Below are 25,909 nucleotides of genomic sequence, written 5' to 3'. Positions count from 1 at the left end.
TGACTGAAATCGGATGAGAAATAAGGAAGTTACTGTATGACATTTTGAGTTGTACAGTGGATATGAATATGCAAATGAGTAAGCTAACCATGTCATACCCTCACAGTTTTCCATTGATCGTGTACAAAAAGAAAATGACGAAAATTCAATGTTTCTGTCATTGAAGTCTGGAACATGACGTTATTCTTGGTTGTATAACTTTAGAATAGTGATCAGTTAGATATACGAGGACTTGAGCCTCGGGCATAATTGCGTTTGAATGAAAAACTGGAAATTCCACAATTTTATGTACAAAGTATATGGTAAGTTGTGAGGAAATGACATGCTCACTTTGCCATTTGCATATTTGCATGTTTCACGCCAAAATAGCGAAACTTCAAAATGTCATAACTTCTTATTTTTCGTCCAATTTCAATCAAATTCATGCTGTTGAACTCATAATATTTTACTCTTTCTTATCAGACTAACTTGTATTTGGACTTGATTAGGACGCAGTGCTTTCCCCATTTAGCTGAAAATTACAGAAAATACTGAAATATTCAATATGTTAACGTATAAATATTGCCGTATTTCCTTTGTCAATGGGAAAGTCATTACCATTCCGCCGAAAAAAAAATCAAGAACAATAGACAACCAAGTTTGAGGTGGAATTGAACCTGCAATTCAAAATTCAGTGTGGTGAAATGGTGCTGTATACATAATTACAATGGCAGGCACAAGCAGGGTGGAGGGTTGGGGGGGGGGAGGGGCTCGTTCGCCCCCCCCCCCCCTTTTTGCATAATTGATACATACAGGATCTAACCACTTGTCCCCCACCCCCTCCCCTTTTTTGTTTTTTCTTTGCTCTGCTGGTCAGCTGATTAAACCCGGAAGTGACACCAGAAATATAAACATAAACTGCCCCAACTTTTAAAAACGCAGCGCCGGCCCTGATTACTGTGAATGTTCAGAATTGTATGAGGTTCAGTGCCACTGGCTAAAATTCACCACTAGATGACAGCAAACAAGACTAAATCCACGTCTTGCAAGGGGATCAATTCCAGTGCAGTTAATAATTACTCTGAAAAGGAGTTAAATCATTTCAACACAACAATAAATATTTGATCAAAATCGAATGAAAAAAGAAATTAGGAATATATGCCATTTGAATTTGTCAGGAAACAGTTCTTGAACAGTCGATACAATGTACGAATTTGCAAATAGTGAAGTCATTATGTTATCCCATTACAACCTGCCATATAGTTTGTACATAAAATTTTGAAATTTCCAGTTTTTCATTCAAACGCGATTACGCCCCAGTCTCAAATCCTGGTATAAAATATAACTAATCATTTTTCTGAATGAAGTTATCCAACCAGGAATAACTTCTTGTATTACACTTTGATAAATTCGTGCCCATCATGGAGACTCGTGTTGTATACAAAGGGCAAGATAATCTCTTGTCATTGGTGGAGCCTACGTGTTTTCCCTCGGTCCAGAGAGTGTTTAGTTATTCACAAACAAAACTATGAATCAACATTATTTGCTGTAGGCCTATATTTCATTCATGAGAAAATGAACAATTAAAATATGTAAGTTACGATGGCATGCCAATGTGTGTAAAACAAGGCTGATCTGTGGGGAATTAGCAGTGCTCGAAAGGCCAACCATGAAACGACTATAATGGATAAAAAAGTACAAGATCAGTGTCAGATTCAACATGGAGTAAACGATACTTATAACCCATGATGAGCCTCAGCATACGCAGCAGTTTGAGGAGAGGTCGGCTATGGTTAAGTCGAAACTAAATAATGCTGTGAACTGAACACATGAGACAAGACTGAAGTGAGGTTACTTAAATGGGAGAAAAGAGATGACAGTGATACATGTATCATGATGTCCCTTCACATGGTTTTTCCTTGCTCCAAGCCAGTCACGTGATAGTGACGTCACGTCTACAGTTTCTCAATGAACTGTAACATAACACTCGTGAGAATTAAACTTGTTTTTTCTTTTGTTTTTAAAAGCTGTAATTGCAATGGGACGATTGATATTGCAATTCAGTGATTGGTAGTAAAACATCTGTAATATTTTGAGAAAAAAAAAGTCGCGCTGGTATAATTTGCAGATACTGTGCTATCAGATAAGACGAAGAACGAAGACAATAATGTAATTACGTTTATAAGCTTTCTTTCTGAGTTCATAAATTCTGTCGTCAAGATAATACGTATGTTTACAAGAATGAATCTCTTGATAAAGTGACATTGCAACAGTCCTGTTTATGAACGTGAACGTTTAAGTTGACATGATCCATGGACTAGGAAATCAATGAGAATGTCTTTAAATTCTTTATCACACCACAGAAAGAAAACAATAAAAGAAGTAAACGTGAGGCAAAAAGTACGTGTAAAAGTGTTTTCTGTGTGTGCATTATGTGGGACTGTGTGTCTCTGTGTTTGAAGCGTTCATTGTGCCATTTCCATCCTATTCAGTGAACATTGCAGAATTCAATAACATTTCACATAAAAACCAAGGTGCTAGCAAGGTGCATTCTTTATGTTTGTTTTGATGACATTTACACGATACCAATCTGTTTATTACATACATTGTGTTTTTTACATTTAATTAAGCAGTCTTAGTCTTTTACTAATGAAGTAAAAGGCCGTGCTATAGCGTAACAATATCTTATGTTGTTGTTGCTGCTGCTGCTGCTGTTGTATTGTCTGAATATGCAGTAGTTAGGTACCTACATTGAGACATATGTTTACGGTAGTGCTTCAATTATCATTACTGTCAATACTGTTGTGTGCTGAGTGTGTCGATATGATAAATGTACAATGTATTTGGAAATTATTCCCACATAAACGATACGAGTTCGACGATCGTGACGACCTTCAGTGAAAGCAAACTGTGACCTACTGCATTACCTTTAATCACCTTACCGCCTTACGACTGATTTTCGAATTTCACGCGACATCTGCTATCATTTGCATGCAACTCTCGACATGGCTTCGTACGTGATCCGCCGTGGTCGCCTGGAAGATGTCGACTCCTTGCTTGGTCTCATCGTTAAACTGCAGGAAGACTTTCACCGGGACGGACAGCCCAACATCACGGAAGATGGTGAGTCTCTGGATTGTCGTCTGTAATATGGGGTTAACGTAAGAAATGTCTACAAATCTTCTGTGCATAAACAGAACACCATTAATTGTATAGAACGTCATGATAATAACATGAATGATATCATGATTATCTGTTTTAAATTCTCAAAACGGCCCATTATCATGTAATGGTTGCTATTAGCAGAAGCTGGATTATATAGGCCTTGCAGGAATTTATAGCGGAAGACAAACCAGGTAATACTTGCCCTTTAAGCATTAGTATTTCGTTTGGATAACAGCCAAACGGTACGTCTCGAGCAGCTATTTTCTGTTTATCTGTAATGATGATAATAATGATGATGATAGAATAATATCAATAATAACGAGATATGAAACTCGTCACACTGAAGACGAGTTAGGTGATACGCTTGGGGTCATCAGATGTCGGTCATCCGTGATCGACAAAGAAAAGAATGTAATATAGCACCTTGAAGTTATAATGAGATACTTAGTTGAACTTTTTTGGGGGCCTACATTTATTATTCAGATCACATTTGTTTTTCTGTCACACAAACTATGTGGAAATTCTGTGCGTGTACGACTAAGTCGATTTACGGATTTTTTGAGCCTCAATTGCGCGGCCGAGCCCCGCAATTTAGTCCATTTACACTGCCGGGCTCGGCCGCGCTTTTGATTCAAACCTTTCAATATTTTGTCGTAGTGGCGCTCTACTTGTAAACAAACGCAATTTGGTATTGTCTGGTTTTCAGATCCTTTGGCAACTGAATTCCGTGGCGACGAAGTCGCCGTTCGGGCAAAGGCCTTTGCCGAAGGAGAAAATCCTTTGCAGGACAAAACCACCTTAAACTATACTAGTTTTCGACGTTGAAGTGGTTAATATCCTGAATAGCGAAATAGTACAGGCGAGTGTTTGGAAGCCACAATAAAATTGGCCGCGCATTTAGCCCAGTTTGCGTTTACACTGAGAAAAAGGCCGGGCGCGACCGCGGCTCAGCCGCGGCCGAGACCATATTAGCGTGGCCTAATGCGAGGCCATTTTGGCCCCGCATTTGGCCTTTTGCGCGTTTACACCGAAATGAAGGCGGTCTCGGCGCGGCCGAGCCGCGGCCGAACCTCGCACTGTAAACGGGATCCAAGTGATCCTCGGCACGTACAAATAAAACATGACAATTAAGTGTTTATAACCATCCTGGCTTTAACAGTGGCCTTTTAAAATATGACCTTTGACCATTATTTACATAACCAATATGACTCCCTCTCATCTTGCTATCATAGTGATCAGTTCAAAGAGCTCTTACAGCTATATACAAGCCTGTGAGATTTACAAGCAGTAAATCCAATGAAGCCTCCGATACAAAACAAGGGATATAGAGCAAGTGAGTCTGTTTACATGAGAATGTGATTTATACCTGGACGAAAGTGATATCTCAATTAAAGAGAAAAGGGCAAAAGAAAAACGGGCCAAACGTACGGCTCCAGCGAAAGAGACATCGCCTTTAACCATGTAACTATAGGTCTCCTCCAACTAAGAGTACACTTCGAACGTAAGCTTATACGTGAATGATAATTTATGACGATCTCACATGATCGACACACATTCATAGGGGACAGTTAGAAGTGGAAGGTGTGCTTAATCGTTTCATTAATTCCTAATCAATGACAATCCTACTATAGGCATGTCATAATTTCTCATCTAAAATCAATGGCCTATAGGACTCATGCACCATTACTTGTATCGTGCATATACTTTGTTTTTTAAGCTTTGAGTGAAACGTGTCATAACATAATTCTGTAATTCCATCAGCAGTGATTGACATAATAAAGAAGAAAGATATATCACCGTATTGAACGCTTAGAACCTAACCGGGGGAGGGTGGTATTATAGCATAATATTCGGTTCTTTACTGGCCAGATGCCAACAACACCCATCACCCACGGCTACGCATAGAGAAACAGCCATGGCGAAAATAAAACTTTGCTTTCTCATAGGCACAATGACACAAAACCCCATCAAACACACTTTTATTGGCAGGGATGGACATGAAAAAGTTCATTACTAATACTAAACAGCGTATGCATTCCATTCATGTGGAGCGAGATACCTCTATAGCAACATAAAGCCTGTCTTCAACTCCGTTGATCGAACAATGACAACCTGAAATTTCAAAGAGATGAGCGAGACGCTATATACACCTGGCCTAGAGTTAATTTATTCAGTTCTCATTCCTACTTCAAGTTGGGTTATGTCATTGTAATCATTCCCATCTGCAGTATAACAAATCCAAAATGAGGGAAAAGGGGAGAGAAAAACGAGAGGTGGCAAAAGAAAAAATGCATGCACAACTGCAATCCACATCATTGCGTGTGACAAGTGAAGCAAATGTATTAGTTGTTATAGCAGTGTTTTATGAGCATAAACAGGCAAATTGCTTTATAGACAGACAATGTCAAATTTAAAAACAATCAATTTAATGTCAGAGAAGATGGTAAACAAGATGCATTGAAACTGTAACTAAATCGCTGCTCTTTTACTCGGTCACGGAACGTCCAACTTTATATCCAACAAAAAAAAAAATGTTAGGGGAAAGAAACAAATTTAGATATAACATTCTTAAATTAAAAACAAGGAAAAGAAAATGTCCACGTCAGGATTAAAAAAAAAAACTCCGCACGAACATGCATTATATTCTAGATGGGAATACGGTCTTGATGCAAAGGTCCAATGATTGTCTCATTACTTTAAAAGCAATCTATGGTTCCCTTACCATCACCAGTACCACACCACAACGACGTCTCTAAAATCAATGGTAGCACATTTATCATTGCATCGTGCATTAACTCCCTTTTCCTAAACTACCAATGGAACGTGTCATATTATTGTGTATTTCGATCAGTAGTGACTGACTTTGAAGAAGAAAGATAATGCAAAAAATTGAACGCTTACCACATTACTTATAGGGCTATTCCAGTTTGGTACTGATCTGTTCTATTCTCCCAAATGCCAACAACATATGTCACCTATGGCTAAACTAGTGAAACAGCCATGACGAAAATAAACGACAGAGAACCCCGTCATAATCACTACGCTTGGAAAGGTGTTGCCCAAAATTCCTCATTATGAAGCAATATCAAGTCACTTCCTTCCCTGCCTGTCTTTAACTCCGTTATTTGGTCAAACAATAACAACCTGGAATTCCAAAGAGATCAGCGAGACGCCATGCACCTGGACTAGAGTTAATTAATTCAGTTCCCATTCCTGTTAGTTATGTAAATGTACACGTTCCTAAATATCCTGCTACAGTATAACAAGAACAAATGAAGAGAAAAGGAAAGAGAAAACGAATGGTGGCAAGCGGGGCACTGTTTCAAGGGGCAATTTACAACATTACGTGTGACAAAATTAATGAAGCAAACCCAACCTCCAAACTCCAATACAAAACAAGGGAAATAGAGTAGCTGTGTTCATGACATCAGTGTGAAGCTGAACTGCTGAAAAAAAAGAAAAAAGAAATAAAAGGAAAAAGTCTTGCGGGACTCGATTAACTTCTCTCCTTCCGGTCGGGCATTATAAACACGCAGCGTGCTAAGCGATTCTGCCACACGGAAGATCCGAAGATCCTGTGCGAAACTTAAATCTATCTATGTATGCTATACACAACACAAATTTACATTGATATTCAGTTTTTTGGCGATATACGTAAAGTGACTGATAGCGCTATTCAACTTCCCACGAGTGGCCGCGAGGATTCGATCAATATACAGTTGCAAAGATAAATCGGGAATCGTTTCGACCAGATTCCATTCTCATTTTCAGTGATCGACAGCGAAAATAATGTTAAGTTGCGACTTGAAGTAATATTGAGAAATATTCGTGAAGTCCAATTCTTTATACAGTCCTATATAATTCAGATGAAATTGTTTCTGTCATGCAACCAATTGAAAATTTCGTGTGGTGTCACCGTGTCCAAGTAAGTTGATTGGAAATGATATGTGAATGAATATTTACCAATAGGTCTTCATATTGTTAAAAAAAATCAAGCATGGCCATGCTGTCTTTTAAGAGTCATCTTCACTTTGTAATTTCAAGTCCAAGTTGCCAGTCAAAGCAATGTGGTCTCCAACACAAAACAAAGGGATATTGTGTGTGTGTGTGTGTGTGTGCCTGTGTGTGTGTGTGTGCCTGTGTGTGTGTACGTTTACATGAAAACGTGCTTTCTACATGGACGAAGGTGAATACTCCATAAAAAAAAAGATATACGAATTTTGTTTCGTGCTCTTATGGGGTTCGAACCCGTACGTGTGCAACCTCACGTCTCTTGTGACGTCGCCTTTATCCTCTCGGCCATGTACGTCTTGACGAGAAAATATGAGGAACGTAAGCTTATATGTGAAAGATGATTCAGGAATCGTTTGGTCCACATTCCATTCTCATTTTCAGTTTTTAGCTGCAAAATTATCAACCTGACGAGGAGATTTGAAAAAAATAAAATGCATGATCACTGCAGCTTATTGTCTCAGCTACCACATACATAAGTTTCAGAGGAAATGGAGCAAAATCAGCTGAGATAAAGGTGCTTAAACGTTGTCAAGTCAATGCATGGTTAAAAAAAAAAATCACCTCCCACAGACATAACACGTCAACTTGTCTGATTTTGAGTCTTTACCTTTAATCACAATTTGAAGTATGATGGTAAGTCTTCTCGAACGAAGAGTGTGGAACGGAAGCTTCTACGTGAAAGATGAATCATGACGATCACCCGTGACCGACACATCTTCAAAGGGATCAGTTATTAGAAGTGGAAGCCCTCGTGCCAAGATATTGTCTCAGCAATTCCAAAGCAATGATACCCTTACATTTAGGTATACCATAATTTCCCTCTGAAATCAATGGTATTATTCATGTACAATTGCTTGCCTTGTCCATAAACTTTGCTTTACAAACTTTCAGTGCAATGTGTCATAACATAATTCTGTAACTTCATTAGCAGTGATTGACTACATAAATAAAGATAATATCAAATTGAACGCTTAGCGCGTATAACTAAGGGGGATTTTAGCCTGATGCTCTGTTGTTCACTGCTCAGATACCAACAACACTCCTCACCTACGGCTACGTATAGAGAAACAGCCATGACGAAAATAAGTTTTTCCTTTTCTTTAGCAGATAGACACACAACCCCTTTAAACACACTATAATTGACATGGAGGGACAAGAAAAGGTTCATTACTACTACTAAACAGTGATGCCTTCTACTCATGTGGCACAAGATACCTCTATAGCAACATAAAACCTGTCTACAATTCCGTTCTTGGGTCAAACAATAACAACCTGGAATTTCAAAGAGATGAGCGAGACGCCATACACCTGGCCTAGAGTTAATCTATTCAGTTGCCATTCGTGCTCCAGTTGAGTTAGAGAGAGAAAAAAAATAATAGCGTCCTGCGGGTCTCGAAGGTAGTGCACAATGACCATGGAGCGCGCTAAGCGACTATAAAGCCACACGGCTGTCCCGAAGATTTGATGTGAAATTCATATCTTTATATCATTTACAACATGAAAAGGTTCATTACTACTACTAAACAGTGATGCCTTCCATTTATGACAACCTGAAATTTCAAAGAGATGAGCGAGACGCCATACACCTGGACTAGAGTTAATCAATTCAGCTCCCATTCCTGCCAGTTATCTAGACGTACATGTTCCTACCTATCCTGTTACAATATAACAAGAGCCAATGAAGAGAAAAGGAAAGAGCAAACAAAAGGTGGCAAGCGGGACACTGTAACAAGGGGCAATTTACAACATTAAGTGTGACAAAATTAATGAAGCAAACCCAATGTCCAAACTCCAATACAAAACAAGGGAAATAGAGCAGCCGTGTTCACGGGTTACGTACACTTAATAAAATAATATGATAAATGACATCGGAGTAAAGCTGAATTGCCGAAAAAAAAAGAAAAAGAAAAAACGGGAAAAATCCTGCGGGAGTCGAACTTCTCTCCTTCCGGTATGGCATTATGAACACTCAGCGCGCTAAGCGATTACGCCACACGGCTGTCCTGAAGACCGAGTGCGAAACTTAAATGTATAATAACACTGTCGTGACTGGTTGACTTGTGATGGCGCTATTCAACTTCTCACAAGTGGCAGCGTGGATTCGATCAATATACAGTTGCAAAGATAAATTGGGAATCGTTCTGTACAGATTGCATTCTCATTTTCAGTTTTAAACTACAAAATTATCAACCTAATGAGGAGATTTGAAAACATAAAATGCACGATTACTAAAGCTTATTGTCTCAGCTACAACATACGTATGTTTCAGAGGAAATGGAGCAAAATCAGATGAGGTAAAGGTGCTTAAACGTTGTCAAGTCAATGCATGGTTTAAAAAAAAAATCACCTCCCATAGACATAACACGTAAACTTGTCTGATTTTGAGTCTTTACCTTTAATCACAATTTCTAGTATGATGACGTCATTATATTTCAAAACCATCACATGGACTTGAGAGGCAAATGTTCAAAGTACAACATATCTGAATTTGGGATAATATTGAGCTTAAACAACAGAGATACGAGCAAATGAATGTCTGAAAGAGTACCTGAAAATAATCAATTCCACTTTTTTTATTTAAAATGACGATATGATGACGTCATCGCGTATTCCTGGCAATATTGATACTTGGAATGTTATTTACAATTCATATACTTTTGTAATATGCAATAGAAATATAGGGTCAACGGACGATTTAAAGAGCTATGGCGAAATAAACAAAGACATGTTTTTTCACTATATTTGCAGAAAGACGCGCACGCGGAATTACAACTTTGACGCCAGTGCATTCCTTTGTTATAGGTCGAAATCGATCGGAAATCAATGGATATTGTTACTCCAAGTATAAGGAATCCAAATCAGTCAAAAAAATTGCATTTTCATGTTGCTTACGGGCTCTGCGCGCGAAATTGCGCGGACGGACGCGCACGCGAGAAAATGTTTGAAACGCTTAAAATTGTCTGAAACTTCGAGATTTCCCATTGGGAAGTCGTTTTGAGTCTTTTAAAATTTTGACGCGCGCTTACGCGCGCGTAATGATGACCTGTGTAACTAGCGTTAAAAAGTAAGATAGAGCGTGACCTGAACTTCATGTCCACCGAAAATGATACAGAAATAACATCTAGTTATGAAGTTATGATCGATCACGTGACAAGGTCCGAAAATCACAAAATGGCGCCTAGATGACGTCATAGATATGTTACTGTCATGAAAACCTTATTGTGGCTAGATTTTGTCATGAGACATGTTGACTGAAAATGTCATGTCATTCCGTAATGTCATTATTGAGATATTGACGACACAAAATGTGGCAGAAAGAAAGAAGAACGAGACATGAAAACTCGTCACATTGAGGACGAGTTAGGTGATACGCTTGTGGTCATCAGATGACGGTCATCTGTGATCGACAAAGAAAAGAATGTGATATAGGCACCTTGAAGTTATATTGAGCGTGCATGCGAAACCGTTTCTGTAACCACTCGGCCACGGGTCATCCACGGAAATGGTAAGACAAAAAAAAAACAATGTATAGATATAACAGGGGGAAAGTCTATGCCCACTCAACTAACGTGGCCTGGTGAACATCTATTGCATTGCTAGACGGAGAAGCGGCCCTGTAACGACTGAGGTCACTATGCCATTTCTGGCAACTTGGGAAAAATACGTCCCGCAGACATAAAACCTATAATCGGCTGGTTTTGATACCTTGCCTTTAATCACAATTTTCAGTGTAATGACGTCATCAAATTACAAAACAATGACATCGTCTTGAAAGACAATTGTTCAAAGTACAACACGTCAGTCGTCGTCATTACATACTATGATCGGTTTGACAAAGTCAACCTGCAAAATGTTGCTGCAGTCGAAGCAATGTGGTCTCCAACACACAAAAAAGAGGGATATGGCGTGTGTGTGTGTCTGTGTGTGTGTATATGTGCGTTTATATACGAACGTGATTTCTACATGGACGAATATGTAATACAAAATTGAAGAAAAAAGTAAAATAAAAAAAAAAAATGTTTCGTGATCTTGTGGGGTTCGAACCCGCAATCTCACGTCTCTGAGACGGCGCCTTTAACCACTCGGCCATACGTCTCGACGAGAAAATATGTGTGGCGCTCCGACAAAATGAGTCATAAGTCGCACGGGGACTTTTCCCGTAATGAGCCGAAAATGAAGGGGAAGCACTACTCGGGTCGAAAATTTTTTATGACGGATTTTGATTCCTTGACGTTTTATCTATTTGTACAGAAAATTTCAGCGTGTAAAAATGAGGACAAGTGTCCCAAATCACAGTTTTTCTGAGACAATTTTTTTCGGTTACATTTTTTTCGAACGCTCGCCTTTGCGCTGCGTTTCGCACCTATTGTTCTTGCCCGATTGAGACTCCGCCTCCGTTGCTAGGGCGTATGCTAATGAAGCATTGCTCTTGACCCCATTGAAGACAAAACAAAGCATGGTGCGCGCGGCGGCGTCGGCGGCGGCGAGGGCTTAATTACGCAATAACAGTGAGCTGACCAAGGCTATCGATTGCATGACCAGCGAGTTGCGTTTGATACATGCACCACATTTCATGAAGTGGTGATTGATGTGACGCATAAATGGCGCTGAAAAAAAAAAATTCCAACGAATGATCACGCAAAATTTATGATACTTTATCAATGAGCTAATGATGATCACATATCGAACTTGAAACTTCTCTATGTGTGTGTGTGTGTGTACTTTTACAACTTTTATTGGCCTCATTAATGAATTCATTCAAATGATTATGTATAACTGTCGTTCCCTGGTATGTGACTTGCTGTTTAAAGTTCATCTTTGGAGATATAGCATGGCATAAGTTGTCAATATTATTCTCGTCTTTATAAAGTCGACAATTCGCATGATAATTTAAGCCAAATGTGTGTAATGCGTAATTTTATTTCCCCGGTTAATAAAACTTATTGCCCTATTTTCTTATGATAGTTTGGGCCGCAACGGCATGGAGAGAAATCGGACGACAAACATTATCAATGCCCAAATAGCTCGTGTTCCCTTTGGAGGATATTCTGACTCTTGTCATTTGTGTATTTTTTAGAAGTAGGACCTATGAGAAAGTGACAGAAAGCTGTGTCGCTACTCAAAAGTGTTTTTCTTCTTTTTTTTTTAAATCAGAATGTGTGTAATGATAGTTGTTTGTCGTGTCTTACGTGTAGCTGACATGTGAGAGGTCAAGTCTGCAAAGAATTTGGCTAACAGCTTTGCGAAGTAGCAGCGCTAATTGCCTATTGAATTGTGTATTCTGAGGAATTCCGAATGAAAGAACTCGGACGACACTATTCACGCCTTGTATCCGAGTAAACCCGGCATCAACGAAGCCTTGAACAATGAAAGGTAACTTCCTGCTATCACGGGGTGGATAATCACGCAACCAGTACAATTCTTTTTTTCGCTATTGATAGTAGAATTAGTGACGTAACGGAGCGACAGTGTTGGAGGATCGGCATTATGTCTGCTAATTTGTAAAAGATTTTTTCAGTCCCCTTTTGTGTTCAGAACCACAGCCAGGGACGCCAACTTACTTTATCTCCTACAAGCTATCGTTACTATCTTAAAACGTGAATTTTATGAAAGGTTGAAAGTGATCGCGGAATCAGTTCTTCTGCGCGACACAAGGCTTTTATAATAGCATACCAAGCTTAAATCGTTTACCTGTATAGAAAGGGCGGGAATACACACTTATCGCAATCATCCGGATTTGGGAGTGATACACTCTACTATTTTTCTTCATCTTCCCCCCGACAAAGACCATGGTAATTCAAAACAAACAAGCGAACAAACAAACAAACAGACAAACAAGCAGTTGCATTATATCAGAACGTACAAAATTATTGTGGTTCATGCATAGGTCATCTTTTGATGTAACTAGTCATTTGTTGTCGTTTTTATAGCGTGTCCTAATAAATGCCTTTAGCGAAAACCCAACATAACTTCTATCAAGGAGGGAAGGGAACTTAAATTTAAATATAACATAGTTTATAGAAATCAGACATGTAAATAAGGCAATCATATACATCCGCATGGCCGATTGTAATCTCTTACTTTGACTATTAAACATGATCGCCTGCATTTACGTGCTTTTTCTAATTTCTTGAACTTTGCCTCATTTCTCTTTTATTTTACAGAATTGCTCGCAACGTTTAAAAATCGTAACGCAGTCCGCTTTCCCACAATTAAATGTTCCATTTGATTCGTCACTTATTGTTGGTCGGGTGACGACAAATGTTGGAAACTCGAGCGATGATACATGGCATTTTGTTTTGTTGGTTTTCGTCTCATTGCTCAAACGAATTTTGACTACGATTACAGAGGTATCATCTACGAGACTTATCTGATGGTTTTTAGTACAGAAATGATCATCAATCAGCAAGGATTAATCAACAAGTCATGAATTCACTTCACCCATCATGTCTAATCGAACTACGACATTGTTGAGGTAACCGCGCCTTTTTATTTTCATAGTTCAAACTAATTCTTGGCATAATCCAAACAAATAATTCTTTATATAGTTTCTCAAAATGCTCAAAAGATGGCCATAGTCAAAACTTTCTACAAGGATTGCATACGGCAATCTTTACTGACCTAAACAAGTTTTCTAGATCAGTTCCCCCTATGACGATGATTTCGTTTGCGTTTCGAACTTGTACCGAACTACTTTCAAAACAGCTATTACCTTTATGGTTCGATTAATGAACCAGTCTTTTGAATTCATAACCAACATTCGTAATCGTAACCATACAGTACCATAATACTGTCAATAACAGTTGGAAAATGTAAATGCTATAATAATAGCATGAAATAAATGAGTAACGATTATCTTCATACATTCTAATTCCTAAGTGATGGCGCTGCGATAATGACACATGGTTTGACTACTGCTTCAAGCAAATAAAAGGAAAAAGGAATGGGATATACTTCTAATGATGATACCACCCCGTACAATGCATTCCACTGTATTTGGTAACATTTGGTTACGTTTCTTTGCGCTTTACGTACGGAAAATAAAAGGCAGATTGATTCCATTAACATGCTAACACACAACGCATTCAAAATGTTTTTTGAAATACAACGTGTACAATGTAATGTTTTAGTATACGTTTTGAAACTTTGAATTTGCGAGTCCTTTGTAAAGTTATAAGGGTTGTTACATTATCAAGCAAAAATTAAAGTATATAGGGATTCGGATTTGCTCAGAAGACTAAAAATGCTTTATATGGCGATCGCTCGCAACAGAGACAATCCGTTTCAGGAGATATACAATGTAATTCTGTTTTCATAAAATGAAAGAGAAACGTAAAGAAGTCAACTTTTTAACTTCATTTAGCTTTCTCACCAATTGAACTTGATTTGATCTGCCACGCATGATATCGCTGTATGTTCTATTAATTCTATCAAATTATTTGATTGGCGTGCTTGTTTTTTATGCGGACTATTACAGGTAAGTATAGTCACTAATTCATTGAAGTTCATAATATTTGTACGATTATGGCGTGTTAGTTGTTTTGTATTTTCATTTTTATGATAATATCACGTGTGTATCTGATTCTGACCACGAAAATATGGCGACTATCTAAATGCGGAGTATGTACTGTAAAACTAATGTCTCCTGCCAGTATAGACAAACTCATTTCTAGTCTATCCCCGCTTGAAATGGAATTTAAAAAAAAAAAAAAAACGAAGTTCGACTTTCAGCAGATTTCAACCGTTTTGTATAGTGCCTGATACAATTATGATTGTATCTCAGGGAAGAAAACTAGTCTCCTTGCCTGAACTTTAGCTGCTTCCTTTTCAAGCTTGCGGGAAAGAAATAGCTGAACATCAATCGCAATCATAAGGTGAGGCACATCCTTAAAAATAAACACAGGAGTACTGAGACATACTATTAAATAAAAACGGGCCTTTTATCACTATTGGCAACACATGACATTGAAATGTTTGTTCGTTTGTTTGTTTGTTTTTTTTTTTTGGGGGGGGGGTAATACAATTGATTATTCTGAAGGTTTGTTAATCATACAATGAAATATGGTTCGCTATTAGCTTAGGTTCGCTAAAAAACAACAACAAACAACACACATTAAATGCGGTTCCTTTTCCGGTGTTTCCTTTACCCGAAAGTAATCAAGCAATCATTTATTTTAGTAAGGTTTGTGAATACAAAACGAAATGAGGAAGGCCTAACTATCAATTTAGAATGTATGTCATTATAATTATCTATACTCAACTTCACAAATGCAGAAAGATTGTAAAATTGTAAAGATTGTAAATGTGATGTTAAAAAAAAGATAAGCTTAAGCTACAAGTTAACGAGTCTTTATATGCTATGGTATTACAAAAGTGACCGAGAATAAGAAGTATATTCATGATACAGTCATAATTATAAACCCAACGTGAAGCTGTCAGGCCTACATCAACCTTTGCTTCTGATACGTATAGTACGTGCAACATTGGCAAGCTTGATAAGCGATAATTCTGTGGACGCAACGCCTATAAAGGATATGTGCCTAATATGGCGGGAATTCAGAATGTTACGGCTGTATATAGCTGCAGCAGAACAGACGCGAAAGCAGTCTTTGGTGTTCTGCAACATTACGACCATGTGCGTAATTTGAGGGTTTTTAGTACACGCAAAGAATACGATCTCAAAAGACGACTATCGTTAATTAACTTCATTTTGAACCCCCGCCTACAATGGGTTCTCAGGTTCTATCTAGGTATTGGTACTTGCTAAACGCATCCTCTTTAGTTTCCATTGACAACAACTGCATGGGAGGAGAATGGAAGCAATCAACGCCCTCGCTAAAAGACGCTTCTCGTAAGACGCATTGCGTGCCCGCCTATGCTACAATAGGTACTCAGGTTCGATTTAGGTATTGGTACTTGCTAAACGCATCCTCTGTAGTTTCCATTGACAACAACATGGGAGGAGAATGGAAGCGATCAACGCTCTCGCTATAGACGCTTTTCGTAATACGCATTGCGTGCCTTTTTTCTTTCTACTGTTTCCTATTGTTTGTGAGTTAAAAACTTGCGGCAAACTACACCGCAGCCGACACACAACGCGTACCGACTCATTCATGCGGCGGCAGCGGCACGGACACAAACGCACCGAAGTTTACATCGGACGACCGTATTGGTCAGAATCGTTAATGATAGACCTGTCCTGCGATTGGTTAATTATCTTACACACCCAAGCTATCGCCTTATACGGTAGTGCGTGCGATGGAGCGTAAACGCCGTCGCTAAGCAGGACTGTTGTATTGTTTCGTCCCGCGAAAGAAACAGGTTGTGAGCTTGAACCTAACCTGAACTTTGAGAGCGATTTTCTCCGTTATTTAGAAAAAGGACTGATATCGTAAGCGTAGTTAATATTCGTTTTTGTGATCTACAGGGATGTCGAAATGAGTTGTATTACATATCAGTGTAAAGCTTAGAGTCTGTAGAATTCACATATAGGCATAACTACGATTTCATTTTTTGCGACTTTTGACTCATTCCGACGGAGCGCCACACATATGGGGAACGTAAACTTATGTATGTGAAAGATACATGGGGAATCGTTTTGTCCACATTCCATTTTCATTTTCAGTTTTAAACTGCAAAATTGTCAATCTGATGAGGAGATTTCAAAGAATAAAATGCATGATTACTGCAGCTTATTGTCTCAGCTACAACATACTTAAGTTTCAGAGGAAATGAAGCAAAATCAGCTGAGATAAAGGTGCTGAAACGTTGTTAAGTCAATTGATGCTTTAAAAAAAATCACCTCCCATAGACAATACACGTAAACTTGTCCGATTTTGCGTCTTTACCTTTAATCACAATTTAAGGTATGATGACGTCATCAAATATCAAAAGCATGACATGGACTTAAAAGGCAAATGTTCAAAGTACAACATATCTGAATTTGGGATAATATTAAGCTTAAACAACAGAGATACGAGCAAATGAATGTCAGAAACAGTACCTTAAAAAAATTAATTCCACTTTTTTGATTTCAGATGACGATATGATGACGTCATATTGTAATTATGGAAATAATGATACTTGAAACGTTATTTTCAATTCATATGCTTTTGTAATATGCAATAAAAACATAGGGTCACCTGACGTTTTAAAGAGCTATGGCGAAATAAACAAAGACGTGTTTTTTCACTATATTTGCACATAGATGGGCACGCGAAATTTCAACTTTGACGCCAGTGCATTGCTTTGTTATTTGTCAAAATCGATCAGAAATCAATGGATATTGTTACTCAAAGTATCAGGAATCCAGATCAGTCAAAAAATGTGCATTTTCATGTTACTGACGCGCTGTGCGCGCGAAAACGCGCGGACGGACGCGCACGCGCAAAATTGTTTGAAACGCTTAAAATTGTCTGAAACTTCGAGATTTCCCATTGGAAAGCTGTTTTGAGCCTTTTAAATGTTTGACGCGCGCTTACGCGTCCTAGATGACGTCCTAGGTAATTAGCATCAGAGAAAGAAAGATAGAGCGTGACCTGAATTTTATGTCCACAAAAACTGATACAGAAAAGACCTTTAGTTATGAAGTTATGATCGATCATGTAACATGGTCCGAAAATCACAAAATGGCGCCTAGATGACGTCATAGATACGTTACTGTCATGAAAACCTTATTGTGGCTAGATATTGTCATGAGACATGTTGACTGAAAATGTCATGTTACTCCGTAATGTCATTCTTGAGATATTGACGACACAAAATAGGCCAGAAAGAAAGAAGAACGAGACATGAAACTCGTCACACTGACGAGTTAGGTGATACGCCTGGGGTCATCAGATGTCGGTCATCTGTGATCGACAAAGAAAAGAATGTGATATAGGCACCTTGAAGTTATATTGAGCGTGCATGCAAAACGGTTTCTCTAACCACTCGGCCACGGGACATCCACGGAAACGGTAAGGCCGAAAAAAAAATGTATAGATATTACAGGGGGAAAAAGTCAATGCCCACTCAACAATTGTGGCCGCGTGAACATGTATTGCATTGCTAGAAGGAAATGCGGCCTTGTAACGACTGAGGTCGCTGTGCCATTTCTGGCAATTTCGGAAAAATACGTCCCGCAGACATAAAACCTATAATCGGCTGATTTTGATACCTTGCCTTTAATCACAATTTTCAGTGTGATGACGTCATCAAAGTACAAAACAATGACATGGACTTGAAAGACAATTGCTCAAAGTACAACACCTCCGTTGTCGTCATTACATACTATTTGACAGAGTCAGGATGCAACATTCTGCAGCAGTCGAAGCAATGTGGTCTCCAACACAAAACAGAGGGATATTGTGTGTGTGTGTGTGTGTGTGTGTGTGTGTATAGGTCCGTTTATATACGAACGTAATTTCTACATGGACGAATGTGTAATACACCATTGAAGAAAAAAAAAGTAAAATAGCTAGGTATTTTGTTTCGTGATCTTGTGGGGTTCGAACCCGCACGAGTGCAACCTCACGTCTCTGAGACGGCGCCTTTAACCACTCGGCCATACGTCTCGACGAGAAAATATGAGGAACGTAAACTTATGTATGTGAAAGATGAATCACGAATCGATTCGTCCACATTCCATTCTCATTTTCAGTTTTAAACTGCAAAATTGTCAACCTCATGAGAAGATTTCAAAGAACAAAATGCATGATTACTGCAGCTTATTGTCTCAGCTACAACATACTTAAATTTCAGAGGAAATGAAGCAAAATCAGCTGAGATAAAGGTGCTTAAACGTTGTCAAGTCAATGGATGGTTTTAAAAAAAATCACTTCCCATAGACATAACACGTAAACTTGTCCGATTTTGCATCTTTACTTTTAATCACAATTTAAAGTATGATAACGTCATCAAATTTCAAAACCATGACATGGACTTGAAAGGCAAATGTTAAAAGTACAACATATGTGAATTTGGAATAATATTGAGCTTAAACAACAGAGATACGAGCAAATGAATGTTAGAAACAGTACCTCAAAAAAATTAATTCCACTTTTTTGATTTCAGATGATGATATGATGACGTCATAATGTATTTCGGGAAATATTGATACTTGAAACGTTATTTCCAATTCATATGCTTTTGTAATATGCAATAAAAACATAGGGTCAACGGACTTTTTAAAGAGCTATTGCGAAATAAACAAAGACATGTTTTTCGATATATTTCCACATAGACGCGCACACGAAATTTCAACTTTGACGCCAGCGCATTCCTTTGTTATAGGTCAACATCGATCGGAAATCAGTGGATATTGTTACTCAAAGTATCAGGAATCCAAATCAGTCAAAAAAATTGCATTTTCATGTTGGTTACGCCCTCTGCGCGCGAAATTGCGCGGACGGACGCGCACGCGAGAAAATGTTTGAAACGCTTAAAATTGTCTGAAACTTCGAGATTTCCCATTGGGAAGTCGTTTTGAGCCTTTTAAAATTTTGACGCGCTCTTACGCGCGCGTAATGAAGACCTGGGTAACTAGCGTTAAAAAGTAAGATAGAGCGTGACCTGAACTTTATGTCCACCGAAAATGACGCAGATATTACATCTAGTTATGAAGTTATGATCGATCATGTGACAAGGTCCGAAAATCACAAAATGGCGCCTAAATGACGTCATAGATATGTTACTGTCATGAAAACCTTATTGTGGCTAGATATTGTTATGAGACATGTTGACTGAAAATTTCATGTCATTCCGTAATGTCATTGTTGAGATATTGACGACACAAAATTGTCCAGAAAGAAAGAAGAATAAAAACGAGACATGAAAACTCGTCACATTGAGGACGAGTTAGGTGATACGCTTGTGGTCATCAGATGACGGTCATCTGTGATCGACAAAGAAAAGAATGTGATATAGGCACCTTGAAGTTATATTGAGCGTGCATGCGAAACCGTTTCTGTAACCACTCGGCCACGGGTCATCCACGGAAATGGTAAGACAAAAAAAAAAACCAATGTATAGATATAACAGGGGGGAAGTCAATGCCCACTCAACTAACGTGGCCTGGTGAACATCTATTGCATTGCGAGACGGAGAAGCGGCCCTGTAACGACTGAGGTCACTATGCCATTTCTGGCAACTTGGGAAAAATACGTCCCGCAGACATAAAACCTATAATCGGCTGGTTTTGATACCTTGCCTTTAATCAGAATTTTCAGTGTAATGACGTCATCAAATTACAAAACAATGACATCGTCTTGAAAGACAATTGTTCAAAGTACAACACCTCAGTCGTCGTCATTACATACTATGATCGGTTTGACAAAGTCAACCTGCAAAATGTTGCTGCAGTCGAAGCAATGTGGTCTCCAACACACAAAAAAGAGGGATATGGCGTGTGTGTGTGTCTGTGTGTGTGTATAGGTGCGTTTATATACGAACGTGATTTCTACATGGACGAATATGTAATACAAAATTGAAGAAAAAAATAAAATAAAAAAAAAATGTTTCGTGATCTTGTGGGGTTCGAACCCGCAATCTCACGTCTCTGAGACGGCGCCTTTAACCACTCGGCCATACGTCTCGACGTGAAAATATGGGGAACGTAAACTTATGTATATGAAAGATACATGGGGAATCGTTTTGTCCACATTCCATTTTCATTTTCAGTTTTAAACTGCAAAATTGTCAATCCGATGAGGAGATTTCAAAGAATATAATGCATGATTACTGCAGCTGATTGTCTCAGCTACAACATATTAAAGTTTCAGAGGAAATGAAGCAAAATCAGCTGAGATAAAGGTGCTTAAACGTTGTTAAGTCAATTGATGCTTTTAAAAAAAATCACCTCCCATAGACAATACACGTAAACTTGTCCGATTTTGCGTCTTTACCTTTAATCACAATTTAAGGTATGATGACGTCATCAAATATCAAAAGCATGACATGGACTTAAAAGGCAAATGTTCAAAGTACAACATATCTGAATTTGGGATAATATTGAGCTTAAACAACAGAGATACGAGCAAATGAATGTCAGAAACAGTACCTTAAAAAAATTAATTCCACTTTTTTGATTTCAGATGACGATATGATGACGTCATATTGTAATTATGGAAATAATGATACTTGAAACGTTATTTTCAATTCATATGCTTTTGTAATATGCAATAAAAACATAGGGTCACCTGACGTTTTAAAGAGCTATGGCGAAATAAACAAAGACATGTTTTTTCACTATATTTGCACATAGATGCGCACGCGAAATTTCAACTTTGACGCCAGTGCATTGCTTTGTTATTTGTCAAAATCGATCAGAAATCAATGGATATTGTTACTCAAAGTATCAGGAATCCAGATCAGTCAAAAAATGTGCATTTTCATGTTACTGACGCGCTGTGCGCGCGAAAATGCGCGGACGGACGCGCACACGCAAAATTGTTTGAAACGCTTAAAATTGTCTGAAACTTCGAGATTTCCCATTGGAAAGTTGTTTTGAGCCTTTTAAATGTTTGACGCGCGCTTACGCGTCCTAGATGACGTCCTAGGTAATTAGCATCAGAGAAAGAAAGATAGAGCGTGACCTGAACTTTATGTCCACAAAAAATGATACAGAAAGGACCTTTAGTTATGAAGTTATGATCGATCATGTAACATGGTCCGAAAATCACAAAATGGCGCCTAGATGACGTCATAGATACGTTACTGTCATGAAAACCTTATTGTGGCTAGATATTGTCATGAGACATGTTGACTGAAAATGTCATGTTACTCCGTAATGTCATTCTTGAGATATTGACGACACAAAATAGGCCAGAAAGAAAGAAGAATAAGAAAAAAGACAGATTTTGACAATCACAATAGGTGATACGCTAAAAGCGTATCACCTAACGAGACATGAAAACTCGTCACATTGAGGACGAGTTAGGTGATACGCTTGTGGTCATCAGATGGCGGTCATCTGTGATCGACAAGAAACGAATGTGATATAGGCACCTTGAAGTTATATTGAGCGTGCATGCGAAACTGTTTCTGTAACCACTCGGCCACGGGTCATCCACGGAAATGGTAAGACAAAAAACAACAACAATGTATAGATATAACAGGGGGAAAGTCAATGCCCACTCAACACAAAAAAGAGGGATATGGCGTGTGTGTGTGTGTCTGTGTGTGTGTATAGGTGCGTTTATATACGAACGTGATTTTTACATAGACGAATATGTAATACAAAATTGAAGAAAAAAAAAACAGTAAAATAGCTAAGTATATTGTTTCGTGATCTTGTGAGGTTCGAACCCGCAACCTCACGTCTCTGAGACGTCGCCTTTAACCACTCGGCCATACGTCTCGACGAGAAAATATGGGGAACGTTATGGACTTGAAAGACAGTTGTTCAATATATAACACATTCATCGTACGTTGTCAATTTGCTATTGACATGACGATCTATCGCACGAATATGAGGCAGATATTAGTACCTGTATGAAATTATTATAGGCATGGTTATCAAATTCCCCTAAAATTTCCTTATAATTGCCTTATTTTTACACACAGTTATGCTATCCCTTTAAACTCGTCACAGTTTAATTAGAATCATTAACATCATACATCAGTACCATATTCAGTTCCATAGCTGATCACGTTTGCTAATTAATTAAGATTATTTGTCTAGAATGTGTCATATGGCCAACCTGTATACACACGTATATACACACACAATGCTAAATGCATGTATCAAACATCTGTAACACAACTTTGAACTAACTGTAGGAATTATCGCTGCACTTATCATCCATACTTTTTATCACTATCTGAAACTCCACAAAAACCACTAATTGACAAATAATCATCAATACAGAAGACTGACTTAAAGGAACAATGCAAATACCTTTTTTACAATGTATAGCTTGTTACATGTATAAATCAGCACAAAGTAACCACGACTACATTGTGTTACTGAATTGGTATGAACAAATTTCATTTTGTTACAATATACTATATCAGTTTGAAAAGCCCAGCCTCCAAAATTTTGCAGCAGTCGAAGTAATGCAGTCTCCAACGCAAAACAAAGGTATACTGTGTGAGTGTGTGCGTATAGGTGTGTTTACATGTAAATGTGATTTCTACATGGACGAAAAGCCCAGCCTGCAAAATTTTGCAGCAGTCGAAGTAATGCAGTCTCCAACGCAAAACAAAGGTATACTGTGTGAGTGTGTGCGTATAGGTGTGTTTACATGCAAATGTGATTTCTACATGGACGAAGGTGTAGTACTCCATTGAAGAAAAAAAAAAGTAAAAAAAATAATAATTATTTTCTTTCGTGCTCTTGTGAGGATCGAACCCGTACGTGTGCAACCTCACGTTTCTGAGACGACGCCTCTAACCACTCGGCCATATGTCTCGACGAGAAAATTAGAGGAACGTAAACTTATGTACGTGAAAGACGAATCAGGAATCATTTCGTCCGCATTCCATTCTCATTTTCAGTTTTAAATTGCAAAATTGTCAACCTCATGAGGAGATTTCAAAGAATAAAATGCATGATTACTGCAGCTTATTGTCACAGCTACAACATACTTAAGTTTCAGAGGAAATGAAGCAAAATCAGCTGAGATAAAGGTGCTTAAACGTTGTCAAGTCAATGCATGGTTTCTAAAAAAATCACCTCCCATAGACATAACACGTAAACTTGTCCGATTTTGCGTCTTTACATTTAAACACAATTTAAAGCATGATGACGTCATCAAGTTTCAAATCTATGACATGGACTTGAAAGGTAAATGTTCAAAGTACAACATATCTGAATTTGGGATAATATTGAGCTTAAACAACAGAGATACGAGCAAATGAATGTCAGAAACAGTACCTTAAAAAAATCAATTCCACTTTTTTGATTTCAGATGATGATATGATGACGTCATAATGTATTCATGGAGATATTGATACTTGAAACGTTATTTCCAATTCATATGTTTTTGTAATATGCAATAAAAACATAGGGTAACCAGACGTTTTAAAGAGCTATGGCGAAATAAACAAAGACATGTTTTTCGCTATATTTGCACATAGACGCGCACACGAAATTTCAACTTTGACGCCAACGCATTCCTTTGTTATAGGTCAAAATTGATCGGAAATCAAAGGATATTATTGCTTAATGTATCAGGAATCCAAATCTGTCAAAAAAATGTGCATTTTCATTTTGTCTACGCGCACTACGCGCGAAAATGTGCGGACGGACGCGAACGCGCGAAACGCTTAAAATTGTCTGAAACTTCGAGATTTCCCATTGGTAAGTTGTTTTGAGCCTTTTAAAAGTTTGACGCGCGCGTACGCGCCCGTAATAATGTCCTAGGTAATTAGCATTAAAATGTAAGATAGAGCGTGACCTGAACTTAATGTCCACCGAAAATGATACAGAAATGACCTTTAGTTATGAAGTTATGATCGATCATGTAACATGGTCCGAAAATCACAAAATGGCGCCTAGATGACGTCATAGATATGTTACTGTCATGAAAACCTTATTGTGGCTAGATTTTGTCATGAGACATGTTCCCTGAAAATGTCATGTTATTCCGTAATGTCATTCTTGAGATTTTGATGACACAAAATTGTCCAGAAAGAAAGAAGAATAAAAAGAAACGAGACATGAAAACTCGTCACATTGAGGACGAGTTAGGTGATACGCTTGTGGTCATCAGATGACGGTCATCTGTGATCGACAAAGAAAAGAATGTGATATAGGCACCTTGAAGTTATATTGAGCGTGCATGCGAAACCGTTTCTGTAACCACTCGGCCACGGGTCATCCACGGAAATGGTAAGACAAAAAAAAAAAACAATGTATAGATATAACAGGGGGAAAGTCAATGCCCACTCAACTAACGTGGCCTGGTGAACATCTATTGATTGCTAGACGGAGAAGCGGCCCTGTAACGACTGAGGTCACTATGCCATTTCTGGCAACTTGGGAAAATTACGTCCCGCAGACATAAATCTATAATCGGCTGGTTTTGATACCTTGCCTTTAATCACAATTTTCAGTGTAATGACGTCATCAAATTACAAAACAATGACATCGTCTTGAAAGACAATTGTTCAAAGTACAACACCTCAGTCGTCGTCATTACATACTATGATCGGTTTGACAAAGTCAACCTGCAAAATGTTGCTGCAGTCGAAGCAATGTGGTCTCCAACACACAAAAAAGAGGGATATGGCGTGTGTGTGTGTCTCTGTGTGTGTATAGGTGCGTTTATATACGAACGTGATTTCTACATGGACGAATATGTAATACAAAATTGAAGAAAAAAATAAAATAAAAAAAAATGTTTCGTGATCTTGTGGGGTTCGAACCCGCAATCTCACGTCTCTGAGACGGCGCCTTTAACCACTCGGCCATACGTCTCGACGAGAAAATATGGGGAACGTAAACTTATGTATGTGAAAGATACATGGGGAATCGTTTTGTCCACATTCCATTTTCATTTTCAGTTTTAAACTGCAAAATTGTCAATCTGATGAGGAAATTTCAAAGAATAAAATGCATGATTACTGCAGCTTATTGTCTCAGCTACAACATACTTAAGTTTCAGAGGAAATGAAGCAAAATCAGCTGAGATAAAGGTGCTTAAACGTTGTTAAGTCAATTGATGCTTTTAAAAAAAATCACCTCCCATAGACAATACACGTAAACTTGTCCGATTTTGCGTCTTTACCTTTAATCACAATTTAAGGTATGATGACGTCATCAAATATC

General features: G+C 38.3%; 1 protein-coding gene across 1 annotated transcript in view; it reads left to right on the top strand.

Moving 5' to 3' along the window:
- Positions 1-2,984: 2,984 nt before the first annotated feature.
- The window catches only part of LOC140237918 (thialysine N-epsilon-acetyltransferase-like), a 43,653-nt gene continuing 20,728 nt past the window's right edge, over positions 2,985-25,909 (top strand). The window contains exon 1 of the mRNA XM_072317849.1: positions 2,985-3,102. Within this exon, the coding sequence (XP_072173950.1) occupies positions 2,985-3,102 (118 nt within the window). The remainder of the gene's footprint in view (positions 3,103-25,909) is intronic.

The sequence above is a fragment of the Diadema setosum genome, chromosome 14 (assembly GCF_964275005.1).
Source record: "Diadema setosum chromosome 14, eeDiaSeto1, whole genome shotgun sequence".
Taxonomy (NCBI): domain Eukaryota; kingdom Metazoa; phylum Echinodermata; class Echinoidea; order Diadematoida; family Diadematidae; genus Diadema; species Diadema setosum.
The sequence above is the reverse complement of the archived record's forward strand: the minus strand, read 5'-3'. Positions and strand labels throughout refer to the sequence as shown.